Source organism: Lissotriton helveticus, chromosome 9 (assembly GCF_964261635.1).
Source record: "Lissotriton helveticus chromosome 9, aLisHel1.1, whole genome shotgun sequence".
In the NCBI taxonomy this organism is placed as follows: Eukaryota; Metazoa; Chordata; class Amphibia; order Caudata; family Salamandridae; genus Lissotriton; species Lissotriton helveticus.
In genome coordinates this window covers 138,910,893-138,935,461 of record NC_136070.1, presented here as the reverse complement: position 1 = coordinate 138,935,461, position 24,569 = coordinate 138,910,893, and the positions used below count along the sequence as shown (strand labels likewise).

The following is a 24,569-nucleotide window of genomic DNA, read 5'->3' as shown; positions in this document are numbered from 1 at the left end:
GCTACATGAATCAGGCTGTAAGAGACTTCCAACACCAAGACTCTGGATCCGAAGCTCTGAAGTCAGCAGCTCTGGCCCCTACTCCACACCCTCTGCAGTGAAGTGAAGCAACAAGAGAATGTCTGGGGCATATTTACAAGTGTTTCATCTCCACTTTATTGGCTTACAAAGCCAATAAAGCGGAGATAAACCAGCGCCCTATTTACAAGAGGGTGCTAACATGCATATCCGCATGTTAGCACCCTTTTTCCCAACGCCTTCTTTTGCATCTCCAATGAGATGCAAAGTGGGCGTTATTGGGCGTACCCCAGATGGACTACCTTGCAATTATCGCTGATGTTTACATCGCAATATTTACAAGGCAGCCCACATGATTTTAGCACGCATTAGATTTTGGCGAAACGGCCGTTTTCTCCAAAATCTAACGTCTGCTAAAATCCTGATTTAGCCATCCCTAGCATAGGGGGTGTATTATGCTGATACGACCCTGTGGTTCGTATCAGCAAGATTATTGCCCTTTTGCAGGGAACATCTCTGGAAAACCAGCGATGTTCCCTACAAAAGGGAGATAACCTCGCTATCTCTGGAATTTTTATCGCCCTGGAGTAACGCGTTGTTAATTACGCGCTACCAGGGCGATAAATACCCGAGATAGTCGGCGATAATATAATTATCGCTAAGCACGGGTTGTTAATATGCCCCGTCTGAGAGCAGGAACACTCTGGAAAATTTGGGAACAGTCTGGAAAGTTTGGGAAGAGTTAGTGGTCGTACACAATATTTTTTGTGGCCTATAACACTGGAATGGTTGGTGAAGCGTGTACTGCAAGAATACATTCATTTAATTGGTTGGTTGTGGAAGAGAACACCCAGACATTGGCTGGGGTGTAAAGGTAAGGGTTTCTCGAAAGTAAAAAATATTTTCCCATGGAGTAAAAGAGGAAGAAAACTGACATTGGACAGCAATATCATTATCCCTTGTGTAAATGTGGACTATGTCATTGTGGACTGTGCAAAATTGTGCATGCAGAAATGCCTCAGTAGTTGAAATTACAAATTCACAAACATGTTCCAGGGGAGCAAGCCTGGAAACGAGTGACTGTCATGTTTCCTGGAACATTCTGGAAATTCCTTGTCAAGACCCATAAAACCTAAAGCTACACTTATGCGAGGTCGCAAATATCTGAGTCTATATGCGTGCACTTTATTAAGAATGGTAACGAAAGAGTTTATTGGATACGCCCTAAGCACATTCATTCTCTTACGGATGCACTTACTAGTTCACCTAAAGATTTGTCTCTGTGTTTTCTGTTCTTGCAGAACTGATCCCTCCGAGAAAATCACAACGAATGGAGTACTTGTGGTAAGTTCTAGATTTTCGCTAGTGTGGAGATGTTCACGTTTCCTTGTGAGTGTGTAAGTGTGTCTTGACGTGAGAACATACATACGTACGCTAAGAGAGGAGCAAATATCAAGCTAACATTTTTCATTACTGCATGTAATGGACAACCCTAGGGAATATCTAAAGCACCAATTGTTGACAAATCAAATCTAACATCAACTCAATATATTAAGCTGTCCAAAATCGTGTGAGGGCGGTTGCACTCACCCACCGGGAAACATCCTTTACCACGAAACGTTTACAACGCGGTACCATTACCACGCAGGTTTTACAACGCAAGTCGTTACAACGACTTGCGCTGGAGGGCGCTGTAGGATAGGGAATAGTTTAATTTACTATCAACTCCTTCCCTACTATCCACGGGGACTGGAGTTGGAATAGTAAATTAAACTATTCACTATCCAGCGCCCCTCAACGCAAGTCGTTGTAACGTCTTGCGTTGTAAAACCTGCGTGGTAACGGTATGTGTTGTAAAAGCACGCGTTGTACCGTCATACATCCCACCCACCTAGGCTGATTTACGCCCCTGTCATGCATCTAACATAGACAGAGTTCCTCTGATGAGCAAGCACACTACAATGAATGCAGACCTGGATATCTGTACCTGATTGCTTCTTCTCTTTTCACATCATCTCTTGCAGTGCCGTGAACTTTCGTGTTTAGAAATTAAGGTTGACAAGCAGAGGAGTGCCAAAACTTTCAATGGTAAGGTGGCACCATTCAAGGTGTTCTTTTCAGTATTTCCTACATTGCCAGTGATGTCCCGCCTGCACATGATTATGTCAGTGCTTAATTTGATAATGAGGGCAGGGGTCTAAAGGTTTTCTTAGGAGCGTGCCACAATTGCTGCCAAATGCAAGGATTTCCAGTTACCAATGCTGCCTGGTCTTGATTCCACCTCACACCTCTTCCTCCCACCACCCTACACTTCCTGTCTCATTATCTCACTCTTTCAGGTTCTTTTTCACCCCTGCTTTCTCCCTTTGTCACTGTTTTCCTTTTTCAGTCTTCCTTCTTCATTCTCCCTCATTTGCCTTTCTCTGGGTCAAAATCGGATGCTGTAAATTACGTCCTGGTCTGAAAGATGAGTGGCGGCGTACGCCGCCGACAACAAGCAAACAATTAAACAGTGGCTTAGTCAAAATGCTGTGTAATGTAAGAGAGGCATAAAAAATGTAAGACTGACTACATAAAGTCTTCAGTTTTGAACTTTTGTAGGAAAACAATACATTGTACAATTGTGTAAAAACAAATACATCTCTGAAATGGAGATAGACCTAAATGGATCTGCTGTTGCTCAAACATAAGACTTCACATCACCAGTAAGGCAGTGAGGCACCAGTTGTTGGTCCCAAACTACAAGCCAACAAAGAGGCTGGCGTGCGGTGAACGAGGTCAGGTGGAACCCTTAGCGACAGAGAAGAAAACCTCAAAATGCAGATCGGAGAAGTCCTGGGTTCGAGGTTCAAGTCCTTTGTGAAGACGGGATACTGAGCGGGTTCATTGCAAGTTTTTATTTGGCAGGATATTTTTTACAGTGCTTCGTCATCTGCTTTATCCCCTTAACTGTGATGAACCCCCACCTATCCTGGACCACCTTTCAGGCTGACACGTTTACGCGGATACTTAAGTGCCGCTCGCTGTGAGGTTTCTGTGACTTGTGCTGTTACACGTCGCTACTGGAGTAGCTGTTGGGATTCCCTGGACTCTGCTGTTCCCTGTGGGAGGAGAAGACTACTTTAGCGGCCGCAGAGGAGGCGAGAGGCGCGGCCCCGGGACTGCGAGGACCAGCAACCACCACCTCCAGCTGGGTCCTCTTCCCGAGTGAGCCGCGCCCCCTCCCAGTGCCACGCCCCCACTCTCCTAAACAGGATTTTTAAGCAAACCAACTACCGCGCATCGCGGGACGCGCGCGGGTCGCAGCCCGGGGCAAAGAGCGGGCCCTCTACGGCCCTCCAAGCCATACAAGGCTTGGCTTGGCCACCCTCTTAACGTGAGTACCTTCGTATTAGATTGTTTAATACTCGGTTATTCACCTTTACTTACACGTAAAATCTACATGGCGATGCCAGACACAGAGGCACTCACGTCCTTAACAGGAACCGCTACTATGGGTCCCTTGGATAAATTTTTCTTTAGAACAACTGCCGAACTTGATCGAGATTTGACTATGGCAGAGCGCCGTATTGCTCGACGGCAATCTATTGAGTTACTTAAAAACACTACTCTAAAACCTCCCGCCAAAACGATATCTGAGGCCCAATCCTTAAATCCTACTCTGCCTAATACAGAAGCAGATCTGTTCAACACGGATAATTTTCCTCTAATATTTCAATCCAGTCCAACTGCCTCCCTCCAACCTGAGCAAATTTCTGCCTCGATCAATAATAATAGTATCATTGATCTTGTTACCTCAAATTTACCAGAGATTTCTGAGGTTATAGACGTAACCTCGACGGAAACACTATTACCTCCCGATGGTAAACACCCTATACCTCCAGTGCTCCCAATTTTCATTTTTGATAAACCTCAGACATCATGCAACCAAACTAAAAGGAAACAGTCTATTACTAGATCGCCTCCAAAGAAGCGTAGGAAACGAGGCTCGGCTGTAACACACACTCCAATACATAAGAAACTACTTTCCAAGGACTTACTTACAAAAGAACTTCTACATATAGTGGAAGGGGCACCCATTGCTACTAGAAAACCTTTGACCCCAAATGTTCCACCTTCAATTAAGGATTTCATGGATGCAATGGAACATCTCTTAAAAGCACTATTAATCCCAATAGTAGAAAGAGTAAAGAGAATTGGAATTCAACTGGAACATTTAACAGGAGGTTCTACTCTCAATATCGTAACTACAAAGGATTCAATAAAACCCGTGAGTGCAAAAGATGGTGAAAAACCCACTAATCCGGGAAAAACAAATACAGAAAATAAAACCACGAAGGAAACAGAAACCTTAATTAAACAAACACCATTAGTTAAATCCAAGCCAGAAATTAAGGTCCCTCTTGTCCAACATAAAGCGCCACAGAACACACTGTCTAATTCTGCGCAAATAAACTCCCTTATAGACTCGGCAAGGATGGGGAACGTAAAAAATAACTCGAACAATTATAAGAGTGGCCCTAAAATCAGAAGATCGACAAGAAATGCTGACTTACCCCCAGCTGCTTCACAAAATGTCACTGTTCTAACCGGGGTTCCTCCATTACCAACTACAGGAGGGTATGAAAATTACGCCAGTCTTAAAAACAAGGTGATATACTGGCTTAAGAACCATAGGCCTCTTCCACCTCATCTCAATGGAGATATTATTATGGTGAGAAGAATGAACTGGGTGGGTATACGCCCCAAAGACATAGAAGGTGACGTTATTATTATTACATTCAAAGATCCCAGAGTCACGTCACACATTGGGGATTGGTACTCAGATTTCCATAGTGGCCCAATTACACCAAAATCTCTTTATTATTTTTACCCTGAATCCTTAATGCGCCCGAAACAACACCAACCCAACCGTTATCTTGGTAATCCATCCTTCCAAGAGCATAGAAGTCTAATTCAACAGAACTACTCATTAAGATATGGAACTAGGGAAAATATCGTGCCACCTCAAAATCCCTACCATAATAGAGATAATCCATGGGTTATTAAACATCCCTCGACATCTAGATATGCTCCTACGGGATATGGTCAATGTTTTCCACCTCAAACTCCTTCTTGGAATTTCCCCTGTTATAATCAGTATGAGCCACTCTATGGTCTGGATGACATAGAATGACTCATCCTTAACCCCTTCCACGCTCATGACGAGCTGGGCTCGTCATGAGGTAGCCTCCTCGCACGCTCATGACGAGCCCAGCTCGTCATGAAACATGGGAATAAGTAAATCCCAGCACAGGAGGGGAAAATGCATAGCATCGATGTGGTTAAGAAAGTGGACGATCGCCCCAGAAAGAAAATACCAGCCTTTTTACCGAAGGTACCTTTGACAAAGGCCACTCTGGTTTATGGTTCCCCTGATAAACGAATAGAGGATATGATAGAAAAAGGGGATACACTAAAAATAGTGGGACAGATGACACGGAAAAACATTCCAAATAGGCGGTCTATAAAAGGGGGGAATAGTACACCTTCTATCACCTTAGAGATGCTCTGTTGGAATCTGGCAGGTATTAACTCAAAAATCATACAACCTGCCTGGTTGGATGTGGTAAACTCATACTTGGTATTGTGTTTTCAAGAGACCTGGGCGCTTACCCCGACACATTTATTAGGTTATCAGACCTTCCATTCACCTGCAATTGCAAGCAAGCAGGGTAGACATAGTGGGGGTCTGTGTACCTATATTAGTGTCGAATTAAGCTATAAGATTGTAAAAAAGGTATTAAGGGAATCCTATCAAATAATTGCCTTGGACATCGGTCCTTCCATGACATTGTTGATAATAAATTTCTATAACAACATGCCCCCAGAGATTTTGGAAAAAACACTAGAAGAGTTACACCGCGCAGTTGTCACATTTAAAGAAACACGTGGTGGAGAGTGTGTGATAGTCTACATGGGTGACTTTAATTGTTACATATGCCCAAATGCTTTGAAAGGCATGTGTGACATCTCCATAGAAATGGATACTGATATTAACAATGATATTCTTAATCATCATTTTATACATTCTAAGACAGGGGATCTATTAAATAATTTTCTGGCTTCTTTTAACTTAGAATTTGCAAATAATCTAACTCTATCTCGTAGACCATTCAAACCCACTTTTCATGGTAGAGACACTAATTCGACGATTGACTTCATCCTCTTCTCAAAGATGTATGCCCCACTAATATCTTCTTGGACCACTTTAGACCACTTATATGGGGACCATTATCCCCTGTCTTTATCTATCATACTGTCTCCTCCAGCTCCAATACATAATAACATCAAAACCAACTATGAGCAACCAATTGTTTTGGGGGCTCAAAATGGGTACACTATCAAATGGGAAAAAATCAACCCTGCTAGATTGCTGAAGGACTTATTGATGATTAGGTGGGAGGAGATACATATTTGCCTCTCCTTAGATGAACATCCCCATTCCACCCGAGAAGCTTTCTTGAAAATACAGACCAGTCTCAGAAAACTACTCACACGACAGTTCAAGACAGGGGCTATAACCCCTAAAGTATGGTTTGATAAAGATTGTTCCATGGCTTTAAAGACTTTAAAGACTCTATTGCATATAACCCCAAAACCAACTATGGAGATTCGAAATGCCAGACTTATCTATCGCCTGGCTATGAAAAATAGAAAAAAAGCTTTGAAGGAAGAAGCATGGCAAAAATTGCTGTCAACATGTGAAAATCGAGATCTCTCGGCTTTCTGGAAATTTATAAATACCCCACTCCCATGGGTAAAGATGCCGGATAGAAATATGGATCTTGCCATTGATGGTAAGACATGGGCTGCTCACTTTCAAAAACTATATAGTAAACCCACATCGGCGACATCGAAACCAAAGATCTCATCAAGCATAGATCCCCTTGATGAAACTCATTCAAATATCGTCTTTAGGTATGAAGAGGTGGAGATGGCGATTAGGGAGAGTCCAGCGGGTAAGGCACCAGGCCCAGATGCCATTCCAACAGATGTCTTTAAAGCAGAAATATCTTTTTGGGCACCAATATTGACGTCTGCCTTGAACTCTGCGAATATTTTGGGCTTCTTCCCATCATGGGATGAGGCCGTAGTGATACCAATTTTTAAAAAGGGAGATAGGCATTCTCCATCTTGTTATAGGCCTATCTCCCTGCTTGATTCCTTAATGAAGATTGCAGGCCGCATCATACTGAAACGACTCGAAGCATGGGCAGTGGAGAAGAAAATACTCTCAGCACTCCAGTACGGCTTCAGATCAGGGAGAGGTACAGTCGAACAAACTCGGAACCTTCATCTTATTATGTCCAAGTATGTTGACACAAAGAACGGAAGTTTGTATGTTACCTATATAGACTTAAGCTCGGCTTTTGATTGTGTACATCATGAACAACTCTGGGATATACTGGAACTTTTAGGAGTAGACCCATCGATACTCATCTTCATTAAGGAACTGTATAGAAACGCGGGAGCTAGAGTAAGATATGGCTTAAAAGGAGAGTGCTCGCCAAGATTTCCCATAAATAGAGGGGTTAGGCAGGGGTGCATATTGGCCCCAATGCTCTTTTCCCTCTATATAAATGCAATAGGGGAACATCTAAAACACATTGAATGTGATTATCCAAAAGTGGCAGGGCAATCAATTCCAATCTTGCTCTATGCCGATGACGCGGCAATACTTTCCCAAACTAGAGTGGGGCTACAAAGGGCGGTCACGGCATTCAGAGACTTTATGCACGACAAAGGCTTGAGAGTCAACATTGGGAAAACTTATTCAATGGTCTGCAATAAGAAGAAAATTAAAAAATCATGTCCCATTTATATCGAAGAACAAAGACTAGAGACTGTAGATAACTTTACATATTTGGGAATTTCTGTGAATCAACACCTTTCCTGGCAGTCGGCAGTTAAAATGAGGAAACTTGCCCTTGTTAGAGCTGTTGGTGGGCTCAGAGACTTTGCTGGAAGAATAGGAGGGAGGCCTGTCAAACAGCTAATTGTTCTTTACAAAGCAAAATGCGTTGCAACTGCAATTTACGGGGCAGGCCTTTGGGGCATCGAAAAAAATATTGCCCCTATTCAAATAGAGGAAAACAACTTCGTAAGGTACTTACTGGCAACGCCCAAATCTACTTCCATATATATGATGCATATTGAGTTAGATTTACCTTTTATATCAGACTTAATTAAAGTAGAGCCCCCATTGTTGTGGCATAAAATACAATTTGGACCACTATTGAAACAAATCTGAATAGAGATGTAATACTGGACATTCTCAAACAGGAGGGGGCAAGACGTACGAAATGGCTGGCTTATATTAAAAACTTTTTTTGTAGACATTGGATGCCCAGAGTACTTTTCTGATCCTCTGACTTTGTATACTATTTCTAGAAAAAAATTTGAGAAAAACACTATTAGATCACTTGGAGACTAAAAGATGGAATCACCAAAAATCAAATCCAACACTTCAGGTGTACCAAAGGGTGACGCAGCACAAGGGGCTTCAAGCATATCTGTTTACCGATTTTTCCTGTTATGCCAGAATGCTGCTTGCCAGATTTAGACTGGGGTCTTTTTTCCGTCTTATAACTTTACCAGAAGGAAATGATTGGTCCCGGAATATGAGTCTTTGGCCCTGTGATGACATTTCTGTGCAATCAAATATCCATACCATTTTATTTTGTACTTATTATGCGACTCTTAGGAAAACATTGAAATCCCTATTTAAGAGATGGGGTCTGAGGTCCTGTAGAGATGCGTATGAGCGATTATTGATGTTAGAGGATAGAGAAGTCATATGCATCATGGAACAGTACTTAAAATTGATGATCAAATTTAGGAAATCTTTGCAAGGTCCATTGTAAATATATTCTTTTCATTCTCCTGATCTTTATTTTTAAATTGTATTATATCTTTGTATCATTTGATTGAGTGTACTGTCGTATGTTTTTATATCTTTGCTATGTTAGCTTGTATGATATTCTTTGGAATATCGAATAAAAGCTTATTTGATTTGATTTGATTTGACTTAAGTACAATTGCACAAGTTACTCAGCAACAAGATGGCAACAATGCACAGACCCTCCTTCGTGTTAGAAGTTTTCTGGAAGTATCTTGTAGGAATTCAGAGAGAGAATCTTTGGTAAAAAATAAAATTACGTAGTTTCATTTTGTAGTATTTCTAGGTAGCAGCATGCTTTTTTAGTTTATCCCTATAGGTTTTTTTATATGCTTTGCACTAGATGAAGGAACAATCATTTGTTCATGTAATTGATGAATGTATGACATAATATCGACCACAAAAATATCGCAATACAAAATATCGCAACAAAAATATCGAGGACAATAATATCGGGGTCCTATCTTCATAAAGGTAAGTACAAAAATATCTAAAAAATAATATCGTAGTACAAAAATATCGAAATTAAAAATATCGTTTTTTAAAATGTATTAATAATAATGTAAAAATAATGTTAAAATACATATAATTTAACAAATATTAATAAAAACATTAAAACATAATTAAAAAATTAAAAGTAATACATATACATTTAAAATAAATTAAAAACGTAATAATTTAATGTATTTTTTATTTATTTCATTTAATTGATTTAAATTAAATTTAAATGTATTTTATTTTTACCCTGTACGCCTGTACCCCAAAAACCCAAAACTGACCCTGAACCCTAAAAATACCCCTTTACCCAAAAACTGAAAACTGACCCTGAACCCTAAAAATACCCCTTTACCCAAGAACTGAAAACTGACCCTGAACCCTAAAAATACCCCTTTACCCAAAAACTGAAAACTGACCCTGAACCCTAAAAATACCCCTTTACCCAAAAACTGAAAACTGACCCTGAACCCTAAAAATACCCCTTTAAACAAAAACTGAAAACTGACCCTGAACCCTAAAAATACCCCTTTACCCAAAAACTGAAAACTGACCCTGAACCCTAAAAATACCCCTTTACCCAAAAACTGAAAACTGACCCTGAACCCCAAAAATACCCCTTTACCCAAGAACTAAAAACTGACCCTGAACCCTAAAAATACCCGTTTACCCAAAAACTGAAAACTGACCCTGAACCCCAAAAATACCCCTTTACCCAAGAACTGAAAACTGACCCTGAACCCTAAAAATACTCCTTTACCCAAAATTAATTAACATTATTTAATTACCAATCAATTATTAATTAACAATAACAATAAAGTAAATATATTAGCACATTAGCTATAATTAATTTAATTTACTAATTAATATTAATTTTCCCCAAATAATTAATTAACAATAACAAAAAATTATACATATTAAAAAATTAATCTAATTAATGTAATTAACTAATTAATAATAATTAATTACCAATTAATTATTAATTAAAAATATGTACAAAATTATATTAATTAATTAACTAATTAATATTAATTAATTACCAATTAATTATTAAATAAAAATATGTACAAATTAATATTAATTAATTAACTAATTAATATTAATTAATGACCAATTAAATATTATTTAAACATATTTACAAACATATATTAATTAATTAACTAATTAATATTTATTAATTACCAATTAATTATTAATTAAAAATATTTACAAACATATATTAATTAATTAATTATTATTAAATTACTTCCCACCCTATTTCCCTATAAACCCACAACCCGCTCTAATACTAAAACGCAAAATGTTAACAAAATTACTAATTTTCAAACATGCATTTCTAAACATATTTAGCAAACATATAAACAACAAAATAAAATACATAACACTAAACAACAAAATTTCGATATTACTAACATACATACCTTAATCTCGATATTCTGTCTGTCGATATTATGGCACATCGATATTCTATACCATCGATATTAAAACATCGATATTATTGTATATCGATATTTTAATTTCTATATTTTGTCTGACTACCGTAATTGATGCTCAGTTTATCGAAGAACGAAAATCCAAGTTGATTCTTCCAATGATCAAACCGCAATGGCTTGAGTAACTCGTGGTTCATAGGTGTGCTCTTTATTCAGCTGAGATTACCTCTCAGCTTGCAGATATATAGATTTTTCCTGTTTATGCACCACAGAAGCCTCATAGTCTCAGATTATAAGTGGACTGGAAAAGAGCATGATATGTACCTGGTGCTGCAATAACGTCAAATGCAAAATCAGTGTTTTACCTGCCAAATTCCTCATGTAACATAATTTTCTCGTAGGTTTTCTTCTAGTAAGTTTCAGCAGATTCAGATGCTGAAGCTTGCCATGGGAATGCTGCCGGGGTGGCAAGGTGGTGGAGTGTTTATCAAAATACTCTGAATTCTAACCCCAGAGTAAATTCATGTTGGCACAAGGATCAGAGTCTACCCTTTAGAGTGGAGCCGGGGTAAAAGTTAAGAAATCCCTAATAAGTGGCTCCTTAACTATTGAAATAATGAAGCAACATTTTAACCTGCCAAGAGGGACTAAACTGCTTGCTCTTCAATAACAAAAGAGAGAGTGAGGGAAAATTTACACTTATCTATGTGAGTTGGGAACTCCTGGTCCCCGGAATTAGTTACAAAAACAATGGAGGAGTATCCACTCAGAAACAGAGAGAAAAAGGTTTCTCTGGACATGGGCTTATGTACTCAATTCAGCACAATGTGCCCCAACCCGTTTACGGATAATGCATATCCTTGTAGAAGACCCCTCACTCACCAACCTGGTTGGTGACATGCTTCATCATCGGGGTCCCACCCCATAGGCCGAGTGCCTATAGGGTGTGCTGCGACACCTGACTACAGTGGAGCTGGTTAATTTTTCTTTTATGTGTTCAGGGCGATCAAACAAGTGAGTTTAAAAAGGGCCAACACTACTCACTGCAAGTATTTATTCTTGAGTGCTTGAACCCTAGTTAAAAAATGTGTAACACCTATGCCTAATTAGGTAGACTTTGGTGTTAAGAATAGTGTTTGATAAAAATAGCTAAGTGTGCTATGTGAGGTGTGATAAATGCTATTGATTAAAAAGGTCTACATGTTTCAACCATTGTATTTATTCATTGGTTTTCGTCAGGACCGTGATATTGAACTGGGTGGTCCACACACGCTAAGGTGCGTCCTGCCCTAGTCCAAGTTGGAGTGCACAAATTGTGAACTCGTGTAAAAATTGGTGCGTTTTCTTTATTCAAAGAAAAACCTGTAAAGGAACAGGAAAACAAAAAACAGGGAGGGGTCACATAGAGGGGTTGACAATACATATGTACTACATTTAACGTATATAGCCATTCGTTCCCCTTTTGAGTCAATAGATGGGGTCGTGCCCAAGTTGTAAAACAGAGGAATCCATCTAGTTGTGCAACAGTGCTACAGTCCTTAAACCGGACTGTGACTGGTAGCTACTCGAACGGTGCCAAAGAAGTGGTGTCGACCTAGTTTTGGCATCTGGGAATAGCTAGTGAAAAGTAAGGGCGGCGTATTATGAGTGAGTTATCATACTGGTGTTCGCGAAGTGGACGGCTGCCGAGAATCGTGAGCAGTCGTGACGTCGCTATTGTGAATTGCGACTGATATAATGCTTTTTGCTTACGCTTCCTTGCGGTGTTGCCGCTTCATGGGCACCAGCGCTTCCAAGACGGCAAGAGTCCGTCTCCTGAAAGTCGATAGATAACAAAAAAGGGAGAGAGATGCCCGGTTTTAGTTTTCTGGCTGTATTTCGCATTTAGTATTGCCAGCGGGCTTTGGTTCGGAAATGGGAGGCAAAGATTGTTTCCTCAATCATATCGGCCACACATTACTTACTTGCAGCTTCTGATCATCAGCCGGTAAACCTACTTGGTTCCGGCTGGCGGTGCCCCGAGGAGTGACCGGTGATGTCTATGGCTGCCGGTAAAGTAACGTTTGGAGCGCTTCCTGGTTGGGCGTGGCCTCGTCACGTGGTGTGATCACGTGGGTCTCTACTGACCGATCGGGTTATCACAGGAGGTGGAGCCCCCGGGTGATGTCACAGTTCTTAGGAAACGAATGAAAATGTTTTGTTTACGTTCCTATGGAGAGCAATTGCGTTCACACAGGATGTAAACTTTGAAGCATTACAAAGGGAATTGGGAATTTAAAAGAAATGGGACTTTATTTACAACAGAACAGGGGGCAGAATCAGGATTCATAATCAGCCGTGTCGGTTGTGCAGTTCCTTGCTGATTTTTACGATGTTCAGGGATACATCTTGGTGTTACTTGTAATTTGAGGACAGGTTTTCATGTCATTACACTGTTCCATGGGATATTATCGTTCAAGCCTGACTTATGGGAGGACAGTCTATAGACCCATCTTTGCTCTTTTTCAAATAGTCGTTGGGTCAAGTTCACTCCTGGCTTAACTTGTTCGATAATCGTCCATTCCAGATCATCTGGTGTATGACCTTTTGAGAGAAAATGTTCAGTGAGTCTGGTATTGGTCTTTTTGCACCTGATAGTGCTTCTATGCTCACCTATCCGTAGTTTGATCTTCCGGCTCGTCATCCCTACATACCGTAGGTCACACGGGCATGTGAGCATGTAGACAACATTCTCACTGTTGCAGTTAGTCTGACCTCTAATCGTCCAGGTTTTGTTAGGTTCTAACTGTAATGTTTTGGTGTTCTTCGTGTAAGGGCAGACACTGCAAGTCCCACATTTATAGTGGCCTGTCACTCTTGGTAAGTCCCATAGAGTTGTTTGTGTTTCTCTTTCTGGGGTTGTCTTTTTTGGTCTTGTATTGACTACTCTGTCTTTTATGCTCTGTGCTCTTTTGAAGGAGAACAAGGGTTCCTCCCACCTCAAATTGCCAGTGTTCAAAATACTCCAGTGTTTTTTATTATTCGGGAGACGTCATTGGAAATAGTGTTGTAAGTAGTAACACATGTCAGGGGTATTTCTCCCACTGTTTTATTCGTCTGTTCCAATAGACCTGAACGCGGTTGATTCCGCGCACGTTTTTGACTTTTTTGGAGAATCTTGTTCGAATATCCCCGATTACACAATTTTTTGGTGAGGTCCTGTGCTTGATTTTTATAATCTGCCAGTTCACTGCAGTTCCTACGGATCCTCAGGTATTGGCCATACGGTAAGTTCTCACGTAAAGGTCTTGGGTGAAAGCTTTCGAATCGTAGCAGATTATTATTGGCAGTTGGCCTGTGGTGGGTGACAGTTGTTAGTTTTCCTTCTTTTTTCGTGATTGTTACATCGAGGAAAACTAGTGTCTCTGGGTTTTTTTCATAGGTAAAGCGTAGATGTTCATCACAGGTGTTGATCCAGTTAAAGAAGGAGATTAGAGATTCCTCAGTGCCTTTCCATATGGTCAGCACATCGTCAATGTATCTGCGCCATATTAGAATGTTAGGGCTATAGGGGTTTGTTTGACTGAGGATGTATTTTTCTTCAAAGTCATATACATACAAACCCGCTATGCTCGGAGCAAAAGAACTGCCCATAGATGTCCCACCTGTCTGTAAGAAGATCTGGTCTTCAAACTCAAAGTAATTTATTTTGAGAGCCAGTCTGGCACATTCCAAGACGAACTCTCTGGGGGTTCTGGACGACCACTCTTCCTTTTCTAGAGCTCGTCTTAATACATCCAGTGTGGCATCCTGAGGGATACTGGTGTACAAGCTCTCAATGTCAAAGCTCACCAATATGGTATCATTCTCCACGGTGAGTTGATCCAGGATCTGTAGTAGACTTTTGGTATCTTGAAGGTATGTGCTCGTTTTTTGTACCATTTTTTTGAAGAATACATCGCAAAATTGCGAGAGGGGTTCCAAAACCGACCCTATGCCAGAGACAATAGGTCTGCCAGGTGGTGGTGTCTTGTTCTTATGTATTTTTGTTGTTTTGTGCTTCCTCCACTAGAGTTTACACTGGTGTTAGAGGCATTGCTGGATGCATTACTGGAGGCGTCTGAGTTGTCCTTTCCTGCCGAACTATCATCTTTCTTTCGCAAACTACGATTGAAAGCTTTCTTTGAAAAAAGAACTAGCACAGAAGAAAACCTGGACACTAATGAAACAGGACTTAGGAGTAAGTCCACATTCATGCCACCACCACACCTGATCCCAGTGGAAGTCTCCACGTTTGAGCAGGCTGTCTTTAACGAGATTGAGATTACCAATCCCAAGAAAGCCTTCATGAATCTGACCAGAGAAGAAAGAAGTGCCCTTGACAACTTGCGAGATTGTGACACCATTGTTATCAAACCTGCAGATAAGGGCGGAGGCATTGTTGTGCAAGATCGCACAGCCTACCAAAAAGAATGTCTCCGACGTCTAGCAGATCAGAACAGTTACCGCAGACTACCAGTGGATCCAACAGAAGACCTGGAAAGCGAGATAAAATCGCTAGTGGAACACGGTGAATCAGAGGGTTTCATATCCAAACAAGAGGCAGATTTCCTCTGTAGTAGTGAAAGAAAAATCCCTTACTTCTATACCCTGCCTAAAATACATAAGAACAAGACACCACCACCTGGCAGACCTATTGTCTCTGGCATAGGGTCGGTTTTGGAACCCCTCTCGCAATTTTGCGATGTATTCTTAAAAAAAATGGTACAAAAAACGAGCACATACCTTCAAGATACCAAAAGTCTACTACAGATCCTGGATCAACTCACCGTGGAGAATGATACCATATTGGTAAGCTTTGACATTGAGAGCTTGTACACCAGTATCCCTCAGGATGCCACACTGGATGTATTAAGACGAGCTCTAGAAAAGGAAGAGTGGTCGTCCAGAACCCCCAGAGAGTTCGTCTTGGAATGTGCCAGACTGGCTCTCAAAAGAAATTACTTTGAGTTTGAAGACCAGATCTTCTTACAGACAGGTGGGACATCTATGGGCAGTTCTGTTGCTCCGAGCATAGCGGGTTTGTATGTATATGACTTTGAAGAAAAATACATCCTCAGTCAAACAAACCCCTATAGCCCTAACATTCTAATATGGCGCAGATACATTGACGATGTGCTGACCATATGGAAAGGCACTGAGGAATCTCTAATCTCCTTCTTTAACTGGATCAACACCTGTGATGAACATCTACGCTTTACCTATGAAAAAAACCCAGAGACACTAGTTTTCCTCGATGTAACAATCACGAAAAAAGAAGGAAAACTAACAAATGTCACCCACCACAAGCCAACTGCCAAAAATAATCTGCTACGATTCGAAAGCTTTCACCCAAGACCTTTACGTGAGAACTTACCGTATGGCCAATACCTGAGGATCCGTAGGAACTGCAGTGAACTGGCAGATTATAAAAATCAAGCACAGGACCTCACCAAAAAATTGCGTAATCGGGGATATCCGAACAAGATTCTCCAAAAAAGTCAAAAACGTGCGCGGAATCAACCGCGTTCAGGTCTATTGGAACAGACGAATAAAACAGTGGGAGAAATACCCCTGACATGTGTTACTACTTACAACACTATTTCCAATGACGTCTCCCGAATAATAAAAAAACACTGGAGTATTTTGAACACTGGCAATTTGAGGTGGGAGAAACCCTTGTTCTCCTTCAAAAGAGCACAGAGCATAAAAGACAGAGTAGTCAATACAAGACCAAAAAAGACAACCCCAGAAAGAGAAACACAAACAACTCTATGGGACTTACCAAGAGTGACAGGCCACTATAAATGTGGGACTTGCAGTGTCTGCCCTTACACGAAGAACACCAAAACATTACAGTTAGAACCTAACAAAACCTGGACAATTAGAGGTCAGACTAACTGCAACAGTGAGAATGTTGTCTACATGCTCACATGGCCATGTGACCTACGGTATGTAGGGATGACGAGCCGGAAGATCAAACTACGGATAGGTGAGCATAGAAGCACTATCAGGTGCAAAAAGACCAATACCAGACTCACTGAACATTTTCTCTCAAAAGGTCATACACCAGATGATCTGGAATGGACGATTATCGAACAAGTTAAGCCAGGAGTGAACTTGACCCAACGACTATTTGAAAAAGAGCAAAGATGGGTCTATAGACTGTCCTCCCATAAGTCAGGCTTGAACGATAATATCCCATGGAACAGTGTAATGACATGAAAACCTGTCCTCAAATTACAAGTAACACCAAGATGTATCCCTGAACATCGTAAAAATCAGCAAGGAACTGCACAACCAACATGGCTGATTATGAATCCTGATTCTGCCCCCTGTTCTGTTGTAAATAAAGTCCCATTTCTTTTAAATTCCCAATTCCCTTTGTAATGCTTCAAAGTTTACATCCTGTGTGAACGCAATTGCTCTCCATAGGAACGTAAACAAAACATTTTCATTCGTTTCCTAAGAACTGTGACATCACCCGGGGGCTCCACCTCCTGTGATAACCCGATCGGTCAATAGCGACCCACGTGATCACACCACGTGACGAGGCCACGCCCAACCAGGAAGCGCTCCAAACGTTACTTTACCGGCAGCCATAGACATCACCGGTCACTCCTCGGGGCACCGCCAGCCTGAACCAAGTAGGTTTACCGCCTGATGATCAGAAGCTGCAAGTAAGTAATGTGTGGCCGATATGATTGAGGAAACAATCTTTGCCTCCCATTTCCGAACGAAAGCCCGCTGGCGATACTAAATGCGAAATACAGCCAGAAAACTAAAACCGGGCATCTCTCTCCCTTTTTTGTTATCTATCGACTTTCAGGAGACGGACTCTTGCCGTCTTGGAAGCGCTGGTGCCCATGAAGCGGCAACACCGCAAGGAAGCGTAAGCAAAAAGCATTATATCAGTCGCAATTCACAATAGCGACGTCACGACTGCTCACGATTCTCGGCAGCCGTCCACTTCGCGAACACCAGTATGATCACTCACTCATAATACGCCGCCCTTACTTTTCACTAGCTATTCCCAGATGCCAAAACTAGGTCGACACCACTTCTTTGGCACCGTTCGAGTAGCTACCAGTCACAGTCCGGTTTAAGCACTGTAGCACTGTTGCACAACTAGATGGATTCCTCTGTTTTACAACTTGGGCACGACCCCATCTATTGACTCAAAAGGGGAACGAATGGCTATATACGTTAAATGTAGTTCATATGTATTGTCAACCCCTGTATGTGACCCCTCCCTGTTTTTTGTTTTCCTGTTCCTTTACAGGTTTTTCTTTGAATAAAGAAAACGCACCAATTTTTACACGAGTTCACAATTAGTGCACTCCAACTTGGACTAGGGCAGGACGCACCTTAGCGTGTGTGGACCACCCAGTTCAATATCACGGTCCTGACGAAAACCAATGAATAAATACAATGGTTGAAACATGTAGACCTTTTTAATCAATAGCATTTATCACACCTCACATAGCACACTTAGCTATTTTTATCAAACACTATTCTTAACACCAAAGTCTACCTAATTAGGCATAGGTGTTACACATGTTTTTAACTAGGGTTCAAGCACTCAAGAATAAATACTTGCAGTGAGTAGTGTTGGCCCTTTTTAACCCCTTCCACGCTCATGACGAGCTGGGCTCGTCATGAGGTAGCCTCCTCGCACGCTCATGACGAGCCCAGCTCGTCATGAATAAAGGGAATATACAAATCTCAGCACAGGAGGGGAAAATGCATAGCATCGATCTGGTTAAACTCACTTGTTTGATCGCCCTGAACACATAAAAGAAAAATTAACCAGCTCCACTGTAGTCAGGTGTCGCAGCACACCCTATAGGCACTCGGCCTATGGGGTGGGACCCCGATGATGAAGCATGTCACCAACCAGGTTGGTGAGTGAGGGGTCTTCTACAAGGATATGCATTATCCGTAAACGGGTTGGGGCACATTGTGCTGAATTGAGTACATAAGCCCATGTCCAGAGAAACCTTTTTCTCTCTGTTTCTGACTAAACTCCTTGCACCAACTCTATTCACAGAGTTGCATATGTATGTCTTGGGGCTTCTGTGTGGGCAACTGCCTACTGCCATGGTCAAGCAATCAAGTGGTATTTAGTCACAGGTGTTCCATCTGATGAGAGATTGTCTTGGAGAATTCACAAAAGTCTGGAAAGCTGTCAAGAAAAGCTCTCAGGGCTTCAGAGACTCCAGACAATTGGATACACCCATCTAAGGATGCTTCTTACAGATCAGTATCTTTGTTTGCAATAAGCTGGATGTTTGCATTGATCCACATTTTGGGAAGGGCGTCCAACTACTCATCATAGATTTGCTGTGGGTTGCAAAATAAAGGTGGTTTAGTGTTATTGAACCGCTCAACAAATGAATGGAATGGTCAGAGTGGTGGCACTCCCTTTCGTTAAAGGCTTCTCAAAATCACAGATTAAGCATTGACATGATCCTTCATGCATTCGAACCACTGATTCTTTCTCCAAATGTTTGCAGATGGCAATGGTGTGCAACATCAAATACAAGTACAATGTACCAAAAAACTCTCTGGTCTAGTGACTGTGATCAAAAGAGCAGCATGTTAGACCTGTCAGCCTTACGGTGGTCTTCTCCTAAAACGTTTGCCTTACTCATCCATATTTTTCTGATATTGTTTTTGTTGGCCATAGGACTCTGTGCACTTTGCCACTGCTAACCACTGCTAAAGTGCGTGTGCTCACTCCTTAAAACATTGTAACATTAATGGTATACAAGGTTTTATTCAAGATACTTTGCAACGTTTAAAAAGGGTAGTGCAGAGCTAAGGCCAAGGGTGCAGAAAAAGAGACCAATCCAGACTGGTCACTTTAGTGCAAATATTAAAAGGGCCCAGACGTTACTTTTGGCAATTCAGGGCTGCTGTAAGCTATAGTCTATGATGTACCTGGGAGGTCAAGTACACCAGGCCCTGTCTTCGCCCCGGTTGCATTTTGGGTGTGTTAGACCATTCAGCCTTAGGATAGCCTACCCCCTGACCTTTTGGCTTTCCTCTCTACTTTTTCTGACCTTGCTTTTGCTGGTATTAGGACTGAGCACGTTATCGCTGCTAACTAGTGCAAAAGTGCATGTTGCTTTCTCCACTAAGCATGATATTATTGGCTTATCCCCATCAGGCATATTTAATTTACTTATAAGTCCCTAGTAAAGTGGTACTACATATACCCTGAAGCTGTAAATTAAATGCTACTAGTAGGCCTGCAGCACTTGTTATGCCACCCACTCAAGTGGCCCTGAAAACCTGCCTCAGGCCTGCCATTGCAGCTTATCTTATTTTAAACTGCCATTTCAACCTGACAAAATAAACCTTTTGCCAGACTCAAACCTGCCTTTTTAATGCATATGAGATACCGCTAGAGTAGGCCTTAAATTGCCACAGGGCAAGGTGCAATGTATTTAAAAAGTAGGACATGTAGATTTCAGTTTTACATGTCCTGGTAGTGAAAAGCTCTTAAATTAGTTTTTCACTACTGCAAGGCCTGCTTCTCCCATAGGATAACATTGGAGTTACTTTATTACTTTTATTAATCTGTAACTTCCAAATGGGAACAGGTGATCAGTTCATAGTTGGTTGTTTTTGGAATTGCAGTAAAAAACCCTCTTTTATGGTGAAGTTGGATTTTTGGTTAAAGTTTTGAAAATGCCACTTTTAGAAAGTGGTACAAAAAGGGGTGGTAATGGACGGAGCATCTGAATCAATCAAACACTCACACCCAGTCAAAAGATCTGGGTTTAATCCATCACCGTTCTTTAGCCCACTCTGCCACCCCAGTTCAGACATGGCTTGTTTCCGGTCCAGGGAAGACATGGCTTGGCAGTTCGGGCTGGACTGTTCCCATGAGGCACAGGGTCAGACTGATTTGCATATAGCCATGTCTGAACTGGGGTGGCAGAGTGGGCTAAAGAACGGTGATGGATTAAACCCAGATCTTTTGACTGGGTGTGAGTGTTTGATTGATTCCGATGCTCCGTCCATCACCACCCCCTTTTGTACCACTTTTAGAAAGTTGGCATTTTCCTGCTTTCTCTGGGTCACATGACTCGGTGTAGTTAGCAGTTGGTCTTTGTGTATTCCTTCTTGACAGCCACACACAATATAGAGCTTAGGTGTGCCGGGGTGGGATATCACTGGCAGGGTGGGAGGACGGAGTTAGTCACAGCCCCACTTACACTTGAAAAAACTGTGTCCTGCCTTCACACAAGCGATTGCATACTCACTGTGGGTAGTCTGGAGTCAGATCAGGGTAGGAAGGAAACCTGAGCTCTTCAAAAGGGAATCCTCTAGAAATTTCTCCCACATCAAAGAAGGCACCATGGACCTGCCGAATGAGATGGCCGCATGTTAGCGGAGCTCTGTGACTGAGGGTCACATTCCCTGGAAATCCGACCATTTATCCTGAATCTAGCAGGTACAGCTGCCTATAATTATAACCGGGAGAACATCCGATCCCCGTAACACTGCTCCGTTTGTTCCTACTCCCGGAACTCACGCCGCATTGCCAAGGGGGAAATTTTGGCCTACTAGCAACGCCAAAGCCGGGGACTAAATTTTCGCAGCAGCCCGGGGCCGAACAGACCTGACCGGACCTACCAGCCACTGCCGAGACAACACGGAAAAAGAAACGACCGGGTCCGCTACACGAGAGGATAGCCGGATAAGAAAGGACGACGGTTCCCGTATAAGAGGGCGGTAAGACAGCCCCGACCGAGTCCTGAGAACTGCAGGTTGGTGCCTAGAGGCGGAAACCTTCGCATCACGGAAGGAATTAATGGCGGCCCGTTTTGAACGCATTAGCTCTCACCGCCGCTGGGGGCCACGACAATTGTAATTACTGCCCCGTTCTAGCACATACAAGCGAGTAGCACTGGTGATGAACCCTCAGGCAGAACACTGCTCCCGATATCACGCACCAGTGGCGCCCGCCTAATCATATAATGGGTTTAGTAGTGAGTAAAAAGCCATTGAACGGTTGCACGCCTTGTGATTTAGGGAATCACAATTTTTCAGCTTATTATATTTGGCCCTTGGTGTATTAAAACAGATTCTGCATGTTATGCGTATTTTCATGTTGAAATTCAGACTAGGAGGTATTTACCACACCTGTAAATATCTCACCATGGGGGTAATGATATTTAAGGGGTGTGATATAGCTCACTCTATTCTGCGCACCTTGTAACGAGGGCCTAGGTGAATTGTCATTCATACTTTCATTGGCACAGATACATACACTTTTCTTTATGCAACACAAACTGTATTGGGATATGCAATGAGCTTTTGAGGTAGCAAAATTCCCATATCTATGCTTTCCATGAGAGATTGCTCTTACAAGAGCTGCATGTAGAAAATGTGTGTTAATGTTTCAAGTGATACAACACAGCCTTCCTGCATATTCTAGTACCAGGACGATAGCAGAATCGAAGATTTCACAACACCTAATGGCAATTCCAACTATATTCAATAACACAGACTCCCTCATTTGTACAAGCTTATAATTTCCTCTGATTACTTCAAAACACTTGTACCTTTTCCCAGATATTCCTCAAATTCCTGCTACATCATGCCACAAACATGAAAGGCAGTTTCTACATCTGCCACATAACGTTTCCTCTCAGATTGAACCCGCATTGAACAGCATGAATTATGAGAGAGGGATCTTGTAAGGCCCAAAGTAAATATGTGGTAGTTTGGGGGTGTGAACAGAGATTCTAGAAAGACTGGTTTGAAATTATGGGATTAGGGGGCATATTAGCAAGGAACCTCGTTAAAATTATCGCCGTTCTAGCGGCAGGAAACTGCCGATAAAACGGCGATAATTTTAACGAGGTTCCTTGCTAATATGCCCCCTAATCTTCCTCAGACATTTTGGTACTCGGACTACAGTCCTCGCCCATGCAAGCACAAGGGACCTAGCCTGCTCACAGTCAATGTCTATGCACAAATTCACAACCTTACTTAGCAAATGTTAGCAAATTGGCCTCGTCAGCAGGAAATTCAGTGATTAATTTTGCGTAGCATGTATATCCCCTTCCTCCATGAAGAGCAAGGTGGATAGGCACAGTGGGCTTTGTGAGAAGTGTTAGCCCTGCAAGGGAGGACTTATAGTTTCATTGTTCTAATCTTTCTAATTCTAGCACCTTCCAATAGCACAAATGTCACTCTATACGATTAACACAAGATGATACAAGTGAGGCAGCTCCAGTGTGCTTTCTTGAAAATAACCAATTTACACGATTCATCTGTGTGCCCCATAAAACCCTTCCTCCTTCCCCAGCACAGTGATGCTGTGGCTGGATAGTTTTGGGTCTTGTGGGTGTCTGTGTTTGGGTGTAACTAGAGTGGTTGCCCACACACTTCACTCAATCCTCCCTGATCTACTTTATCTTGGGACACCACACGTACTCTTTTAATTGCCAGATCACTTTTCTCTAGGTTAGGAAGTAGATCTCAACTCCAGTTTGAGAGCAATAAACCCCAACATGCAGTAGGATCTTCACTGTCATTAATACCAAAATAAGCATCTCATATTCTCTTTATCCCATAGCACCTTAAAAATCAGTTGTGTCAATCAGCAGAGCAAATAATCTCTAATTTCCCCAAGGTTGGTTGAAGTTGATGTAGCATATGAAGTATGTAGAGAGAGAATCTTTGAGAGCAACTAAATTCTGAACTAATTTTTTAGGTAGTACCATGTATTACTATGTTATCGCCATTGATTTACATGTCTACGCTCTAGAGGCAGGACCAAATATTTGTATTCAATGTAGTTGATACTTGTTGCTGAAGAGCAAGTTTGGCAGTTTCACTCAAATATCACTGTAAAGGCATCCGCCTTAAAGTCATTCCCTATAAGAGGACCTTGTCGGCTGGTCCAACCTCAAGTACCTTTTCACAGATGTATATCAATCAATCAATCAATCAGGGATTTTTAGAGTACGCTACTCACCCATGAGGGTCTCAAGGCGCTGAGGGGGGAGGAGGGGTATGCAGATCCATTTTAGGAGAAGAGCCAGGTCTTGAGGGTCTTCTCGAAGGTTTCAGGAAGGGGGCACGTCTGATGTCTGTCGGTAGCTCGTTCCAGGTTTTGGCTGCAATGTGGGAGAATGATCTTCTGCTTGCTCTGTGGATGCACGGGGTTTCAGCTAGTGCGAGGTTAGCAGATCGGAGGTTTGTTTGGGCACGTGGAAGTTTATTCTGTCGTTGAGGTATTTGGGTCCAGTGTTGTGCAGGCATTTGTAGGAGTGGGTGTGGATTTTTAAGGTGACTCTCTTCTCCATGGGGAGCCAGTGGAGTCACCGCAGGTGTTGGCTGATGTGTTTGTGCCGTGGGATGCAGAGGACGAGTCTGGCCGCGGTGTTCTGTATTGTCTGGAGTTTGCGGAGTAGGGATTTGTTGATGCCGGCGTAGAGAGCGTTTCCATAGTCAAGTTTGCTAGTGATGAATGCATGGGTGACTGTCTTCCTTGACTCAGGGGGATCCATTTGAAGGTCTTTCGAAGGATGCAGAGGGTGTTGAAGCAGCTGGAGGGGAAGGCGTTGACCTGTCGGGTCATGGCAAGTGATCAATCGAGTAAAATGCCTAGGCTTTTGGCATGGTCTGAGGGGGTGGGC

General features: G+C 42.0%; 1 protein-coding gene across 2 annotated transcripts in view; it reads left to right on the top strand.

Annotated features, from left to right (window-relative positions):
* LOC144781029 (cytosolic phospholipase A2 epsilon-like) overlaps positions 1–24,569 on the top strand; it is a 162,345-nt gene that overhangs the window by 43,640 nt on the left and 94,136 nt on the right. For both annotated transcript variants that reach the window (XM_078659646.1, XM_078659645.1), the window contains exons 6-7: positions 1,320–1,362; positions 2,043–2,106. In XM_078659646.1, the coding sequence (XP_078515772.1) occupies positions 1,320–1,362; positions 2,043–2,106 (107 nt within the window). The remainder of the gene's footprint in view (positions 1–1,319; positions 1,363–2,042; positions 2,107–24,569) is intronic.